A 7,947-nucleotide genomic window follows, 5' to 3' on the forward strand; every position below is an offset into this window, starting at 1 on the left:
GTCATTTAACATCTCTGAGCCTCAGAAGCCTCATCTTTAAATTTGAGATAATCATACCTGGTAGGATTTTTGACAGGACTTAAAAAGACACTATCTAACGTGCTTCCACATTGTGGAACACATAGTAAACACGTAAAAAACATTTAGTCCTCTCTTTCCCCTTGCGTTCAGGGTATAAAAGCTTTGTCATTTGAAATAGAAATTAAGACTCTAGTAGATAGTGTTGAGACATTACTGGCCTTATCTTGTTTTCAATTGTTAGTATATTTCATCATGGATTAAAATGCCATCACCTTCTCCAGGTGACACATCACTTAGATGAACTAGGCTGCAGGCAGGCAATTCCATAGTTGGGGACTTGTTTCTCACCCCAGTTCATACCTGGCGCACAAGGCGTGCCTCATTCCTTCTGGATCCCTCCCTACATTGTGTCCTTCCTTTTCTTGTTCCACAGACGTGATTAACTGTCAGAATGTTTTTTTGAACAGGACCTGCTGCAACTACAGTATGAAGGTGTCGCAGTCATGAAATTATTTGATAGAGCGAAGGTAAATGTCAACCTCCTGATCTTCCTTCTCAACAAAAAGTTCTACGGGAAGTAATTGATCATTTGCTGCCAGCCCAGAAGGATGAAGAAAGAAGTGCCTCTCGGCTACCTTTCTAGGGGTGCTCCTTTACTCATAGGAAGCAAACACCCAGCCCACACCATTGCCTCAATCTGATACACCCCCAGTGCCACGCGTTTAACCCCTCTTGCTCAATGGGACATTTTTTGCCCCTTGTTCATAGGGAAATTGTATTTCAGGCTTAGTCTGACCCTTCTTATTCCTGCATTTTCTTCTGTCCCTTAAGAAAGAGTGGGAACTCCCCTAAATCTCTCATGTTGTTACAGTCTTAGAGGTTGCATTACTATATTGTAAGCTTTCATGTTTGTTTCCAGTAGCAATAGGGATGGTGGGATTTGAATTCTTGTTATTTAGAAGTGGAAGCCATTAGCACCAATAACATACATACATATAAGACACATAATTAAAATGTCAGGTTAACCATAGTTATTAGGTTGTCATTTAAAAGTAAAGTTCCTTATATTTCTGTTACATCAGTAGAATGGAAGGGTACGGGGAGTCATCGGTTCTCTTCCATTCTGTTTTCCTTTATGGGTGGGAGCTAAAAGAAGTCACTGTTCTATGTTCAAAGGAAGCATTTCTAGAAAGAGGGGGATATTTTTTTTTAAGTTTCACATTAAATTTGGGCAGTTCTGTTAGTGTAACTCTCTCCTCAGTGGATGGGAGAGGCCCACTGATAAAATTAAGCTATTTAGGTAAATTCGGAATGGTCTGAGCGCCTGCTTATTTGTGTTGGTGCAGAGATTGACTAGATTCAGGCAGACAGTCCACTCTGTTCCTGTGGCAAAGGAATGGGTAAGCCCTAGCGTAGAATGTAATTGTTTTCAAAACTGTTTTATATCTTAAGAGTGTCTTATTAAAGTGTAGATTTATTTCTTAAAATGTGGGTAATAGGAATTTTAAAGATTTATATAATGCTTCAAAAGCCTTTAGAATACTGTAAGAAAAGGGTTTTTTTAATTGGCTTATCTGTATATCTGAACTCTTAAAACTTTCTTATAGCTAAAACACTAGGATTTATCTGCAGGGTTGCAGAGAGATAATCTTGCCTTAAATAGACAGAAACAAAAACAAACAAAACCAGCCAACTGATGTTATACTTGATATTAAAATCTATTTTTCCCTATTTCTTTTTCTTTTCTCTTGCTGCCCACACTGTGCCTTTATTTCATAAACTCCAGTTTTTTAATTTAGTCACAAACAATCCAATTCTAAACATTGAACTTAAGAAGCTTTCATTCTTAGATTAAGTCATATGCTTTTAAAAAAATCTTTTTATTCAGGAAAATATATTGAAATCATGCTACTGAGCCTCTATTTTCTCTGATGTTTTGGTTCAGTATTCTTTTATCGTAAAACATAAACTAACATTTAAAAATTTACTGATGTATATTTAAAGCCAATAAACTGTTTCATTAATAACAAATCATGTGATGTGTCCCAATTACAAATGTAAGTGTTGGAAATGTGGTTTTCATGATAGACTGTTTACTCAGTCAGGTCCACGGGTGCAAATGTAATAGTTGTAGGAGTCTACACACTCCAGGCAGCCCACAGGCAGCTGAAGAGGTGAGGTGTGGAGTGCCACGGAAAGAGTCTCCACTACCTTGACCTTGTTTTTTGTTGTATTTTCAAAACAATTTTTTAGTAAATATTTTCCTCAGATTAAAAGAAGATATTATATAAGTAGCATTGTCTCAAAAACTGGGACCAACCAAACTGTCAACCCTTTTACCTTAAAAGATGGTTCTCATCCCAAATGCATGTCATGCCCCAAAGGCCACATCGATGACAGACAATGAGCAAAGTTCACAACTCCTTTAACAAAATATGTTTCAGTTATTTGTAAGGATATACTTCCCTTGACACAACTTCTAATGCAAAATAGCACAAAATACACTTCAAGAATTTTGATGGTAACTGTGTAGAATTAACCGTGTTACCAGCGTTGAGGATGCCCAGATGAGCTCAAGTCATGGCACTGAAACCTTGTAGCTCTTATTAATTTTAATTTATTAGCTATAGCAGTCTCTGTCTCAACTCTCTCCTTCTTTGACGTTCTCTTCAACCAGCCGTCGTGACATTTACCATGAATTTCCTCCCTCAAGAATTTGGACTGCCCATCAGATTGTTGCTGCACACAATTGCCTTTGTATCTTTGTATGAAATAAAAGGGCATTTGTTCGTTTTTGTGTTTCTTTTTCTCAGTGTCATTGTTAGCAGTTCCTGCAAAACAGTGTTAACTAGAGTGAGATTTAATAATTGAAAACCACAACAAAAACAACCCCTTCATAGTCTTTTTGAACGAACAAACGCAGGTCAGCTATCTCAAAGCAATTTTTAACTCGTGAGTTTAGCCTTTTTAAATGTAAAATGCTTGAAGTAGCCTCCACATAAAAAGAACTGGGGCGGGGGTTGGGGAGGTGGAGAACTAACATAATGTCACTTAGTTCTTTTTTTTTTAATCCAAAATTGTTTTTAATCATTATTGGTGGGCACTTCAATGTCAGCTAACGGCTGGAAGTTCCAAATTACAGCAGCATTAAATGTTGTTTTATGACAGTAACACCCTAGGTCATAGTGTGTCCCTCAGGGGACTTCTATGTTACATACAAGCCACCAGAAAAGACTAGGGGAAGTTGGATATGGAAAAAGTAAACAGCAGCAAAAGGGAGGAAGAATGGTTTCCTTTTAAGTACGGCCCCGGGGGGCACCCTTACTTAACATACAAATTCATATGGAAGCATCCTGTTGAGTCCTTGTTTTGTTTTTATTTTTTTGGCTGCGTTGGGTCTTCGTTGCTACGCATGGACTTTCTCTAGTTGCAGCGAGCAGGGGCTTCTCTTGTTGCGGAGCACGGGCTCCAGGTGCACGGGCTTCCGTAGTTGTGGCTCGAGGGCTGTAGAGTGCAGGCTCAGTAGTTGTGGTGCGTGGGCTTAGTTGCTCCGCGGCATGTGGGATCTTCCTGGACCAGGGATCAAACCCATGTCCCCTGCATTGGGAGGTGGATTCTTAACCACTGCGCCACCAGGGAAGTCCCATCCTGTTGTGTTTTTAAATTGTGGCCAGGCTATATTGGAAAATCAGTGACAATATGAAACAAGGGGGGAAACGGAATAATTCTAAAGTAAACATAAGTGCAAAATTGGAGGTGATGGTTTGTGTGGGTGGCTGGTGATCCCACAGGCCTCTGAGGAAGAGTGACGTGGTAAGAACCTGGGCTTTCCTGGCAGTGGGCCCTTCTGGAAGTTACCCCTTCGGAGCCTGTTTCCTCATTCCGAAATGGGGAGATGCCATCGAGTACGTGTGTTACTGAAACCTGAAATACACGTTAACAACATGCTCTACATTGTCCTGCAAAGAAATCGAGGGAGTTAGGAAGTTGCTTATCAAGTATAACGATGTTAAGTAAGGAGACCAGGACAAGAGGAAAATAAGAGGAGGAAGGTGGATAGCACCTGGGGTGATGCTCGGAGAGAGTGGCCACCGTGAGGCCTCGCAGAAAGGAGCTGGGGCGCCTCAGCAGTGCTGCAGACACCGTGTAAACCTGTGTAAACCGAAGAGAATCTGAGAAGACTACACCCCTCCACACATTTTAAATTAGGCATCCAAATTTTTTGTTTAAATTGTATAGTGTGTAATTGCCAACATATTGTGAATTTCCAGGTAAAAATTACCTCACTCTTAAAGGTATCCAATGGAACCCCCTATTTTATTTTTTAATACTGTGTGTTATTATTATTAATTGCAGATAGCACCCCACTGTGTATGAGAAGGAGAAACTCCTCAGTAGAACACTGCAATGGAACCCCCTATTTTAAAAGGCGCATGAACAAAGCACTTCGTCAGTTGGAAACTTGACATCTTTTTTCTCTTTAAAACTCATGTGTCTAGGGCTTCCCTGGTGCCGCAGTGGTTGAGAGTCCGCCTGCCGATGCAGGGGACACGGGTTCGTGCCCCGGTCCGGGAAGATCCCACGTGCCGCGGAGCGGCTAGGCCTGTGAGCCATGGCCGCTGAGCCTGCACGTCCAGAGCCTGTGCTCCGCAGCTGGAGGCCACAGCAGTGAGAAGCCCTAGTACCGCAAAAAAAAAAAAAAAAAATTACCTCAGAATTTTATTCCAATGTAATATTTTTAAGCTTGTCTTTTTTTTTTTTTTTTTTTTGCGGTATTAAGTCTTTTGACCATCCTGTCATTATGTGTAATAAAAATTTAAATGTTTTATTTCCTGTGACCATAAGGCTGTTAACTCAATCCAGAAAAATACTTTGCATCATAATTATTGTTAATGCATTTTTGATCAAAGTAATCTTATATATTATCTTGACAAAGAATTCTAAGACATTTGAAATGCATTTCTTAATAAAGTTCTTAAAGTGAAGGTTTAAAAAACTTATGGATAAGTATTATTACTTGCTATAATGAGATAGGGCTCATGACCAATTCTCTTCCTATTTTTCACTTTTATAAATGTAAGCTTTGAGAACCTTTGCTGTCATAATAAGTATACGGAATGGAAGGTGTTTTGTGATAATGTCACCCATTTCTTAGGACTCCTTAGTTATAGCTCCCAAATCTCAATGAATTATAATAAAAAGTTATCACATGATTAGCATGATTAGGTCCTCTAGTTTTGTTGAAAGCCAAAAAAAAAAAAAGTTACTTAGTTTGGAAAAGAGTTTATTATCCAGTCTTTAGATCATCCACTTCTTCAGGACTTGGGACTTAGGAAGTAGGCCAGGGGCTTTACTAAGACATTAAATGACTATGAACTATACTCATAAACCTTCTGACTTAGAGACAACTTATTTAACTTAATATGCTAATGATGCTTTGGGAAAATAGAAATATTTTAATACTCCTTTGGCACTACAATTTTTTAAATTTTATTACAGAAAACGTCTAAAGTACAAACAGAAGGAATGGTGTAATGAACTCCCACGTGTCCACTGTCTAGCCTCTACAATTACCAATACAGGGTCAAACTCATATCTCTACAGTCACCCACATTCCCTTGGGTTATTTTGACAAATCAGATACAGTATCATTTCAATCACTTTGGTATGTATACATACCAAATACTTTGGTATGTATCTCTAACAGAGTTTCTCAATAGGGAGCAATTGTCCCCCCCATGAGACATTTGGCAATATTTGGAGATATTTTTTGCTGTCCTTACTAAGGGGGTGCTACTGGCATCTAGTGGGTAGAGGCGAGGGTTCCTGCTAATGCATGTCTTACAATGTAGAGAACAGCCCCATCAACAGAAAACTATCTAGTCCAAAATATCAGTAGTACCAAGGGTGAGAAATCACACTCTTAACACTTAAAAAAAAAAAAATCCCCAAACCATTATCACACCTAAAAAATAAATTTGAAATATCGAATATGCAGTCAGTGTTTATATTTCCGCAGACATCTTAACAATTGCTTAAACATTTCATATATGGGAGTCAGGTGCCAAACAAGATCCCCACATTACATCTATTAGTTGATAGGTCTCTTAAATCCCTTGATCTATGAATTCTTTCTTTTTTTTAAGTCTTGTATTTGATATTAATCCTATAGAATTTCTATATTCTGGTGTTTCTTATTACATTGTTGTGGCTCAGACTCAGTTTCAACCTTTTGGCAAAAATATTTCAGAATTCCTATTATAGCACATCAGGGATTTATCTTTTTGAGATGTAAAGTCTGATCATTAGGTTCAAATGTCAGCTTGACCCATTTGTTATAAAGTTTCCCATGAGCTTTTCATCATATATCACATGGATTCGGCAGCCACTGATAATGACTGACCAGATTTTTTATTTCATTAAGGGTTGCAAAATGGTGATATTCTATCATTCCTTCTTCATTTATCAGAATTTTTCTAAAAAGAATGTCCTGTCATCAATTATTTGGTTACCTTGAAGACTATACAGGAAAGATGATGAATGCTGTTTCTCTCCCTTTATTTACCAGTTTTCAGAATAAGACTGTTCCCTAACATCTTCTAAAGTTGATCAATGAGGTTTTGTTTCTTTCAATCACATGGCTCCTAGATTTTTTTAAGTAAAAATTTATTTATTTATTTATTTATTTATTTTTGGCTGCGAGTGGGGCTACTCTTCGTTGCAGTGCACGGGTTTCTCACTGTGGTGGCTTCTCTTGTTGCGGTGTGCAGGCTCTAGGCATGCAGGCTTCAGTAGTTGTGGCTCACGGGCTCCAGAGCGCAGGCTCAGTAGTTGTGGCGCATGGGCTTAGTTGCTCCATGGCATGTGGGATCTTCCTGGACCAGGGCTCGAACCTATGTTCAAGCATTGGTAGGTGGACTCTCAGCCACTGCGCCAGCAGGGAAGCCCTAGATTTTTGATATATTTGATGTCTTTCAATCCACTCATGGCAGATATACATATATTTTAAAATTTTTTTACATGCTCAAATTGTCCCCTCTTGGGCCAGTAGAAGTACCTTCAGTGGTGACTCTTGAGTTCTTTTGTCATGACCCCAGTGTTCCAGCCACGTCTTGTTACTTTTCTCACCCCAGAATTCTTTTTTTTTTAATTAACTTTTACTGGAGTACAGTTGCTTTACAATGTTGTGTTACTTTCTGCTATATAGCAAAATGAATTAGCTATACATATACATACACCCCCTCTGTTTTGGATTTCCTTCCCATTTAGGTCACCACAGTGCATTAAGTAGACTTCCCTGTGCTGTACAGTATGTTTTCATTAGTTGTCTGTTTTATACATAGTATCAATAGTATATGTGTGTCAGTCCCAACTCCCCAACTCCTCCCACCCCCGTCACCCCAGAATCAGCTATTTCTCCAAGGAGCCCTTGTTACTTTTAGTGGGAAAGGGTATTTAGAGAATATAGTCTGGGTGCTAGGAGCCCTCATCACTATTAGGTTGGTCATTGTTTCTGAGTGTTTTCAATGGAGATAGTTTAGTTTTTTAAGAACATTTCCTGAATTAACTATTTTCTTTTAATAAAAGACTTTTATCTTAAAATATGCAGCTCTATGAAAGAAAAAAATAATGATTAGTAGCATTTGCCAATTCCATGGTGTAAATACCTCCCCATAGCTGATTTCAAGCTTGACGCCATTGGTCACTGAATGTAGAGTTGGGAAAAGATGCTAACCAGTGGCTCTCATGAGCTGGTGCTAAACTACTGATTTTATTCCAAGAATAATAGGGAGCAATTGGTGGACTTTAAGAAGAGCAAGAAATATCAGATTTGGGCCTTAGAAATGTGGAGCTGGATGGCGATAAGGAGTCAAAACTCAAGACAGGTTGTGCTAGCTATCTCCTGTTTGTCCCCCCAGATCCACC

General features: G+C 38.9%; 1 protein-coding gene across 1 annotated transcript in view; it reads left to right on the forward strand.

Moving 5' to 3' along the window:
* The window catches only part of IQGAP1 (IQ motif containing GTPase activating protein 1), a 103,261-nt gene extending 100,447 nt beyond the window's left edge, over window positions 1–2,814 (forward strand). Inside the window, exon 38 of the mRNA XM_082616833.1 lies at window positions 489–2,814. Within this exon, the coding sequence (XP_082472959.1) occupies window positions 489–602 (114 nt within the window). The 3' untranslated portion in view covers window positions 603–2,814. The remainder of the gene's footprint in view (window positions 1–488) is intronic.
* The last annotated feature ends 5,133 nt before the right edge of the window (window positions 2,815–7,947 follow it).

The sequence above is a fragment of the Mesoplodon mirus genome (genome assembly GCF_964341445.2).
Source record: "Mesoplodon mirus genome assembly, chromosome: 4".
NCBI classification, from domain to species: Eukaryota; Metazoa; Chordata; class Mammalia; order Artiodactyla; family Ziphiidae; genus Mesoplodon; species Mesoplodon mirus.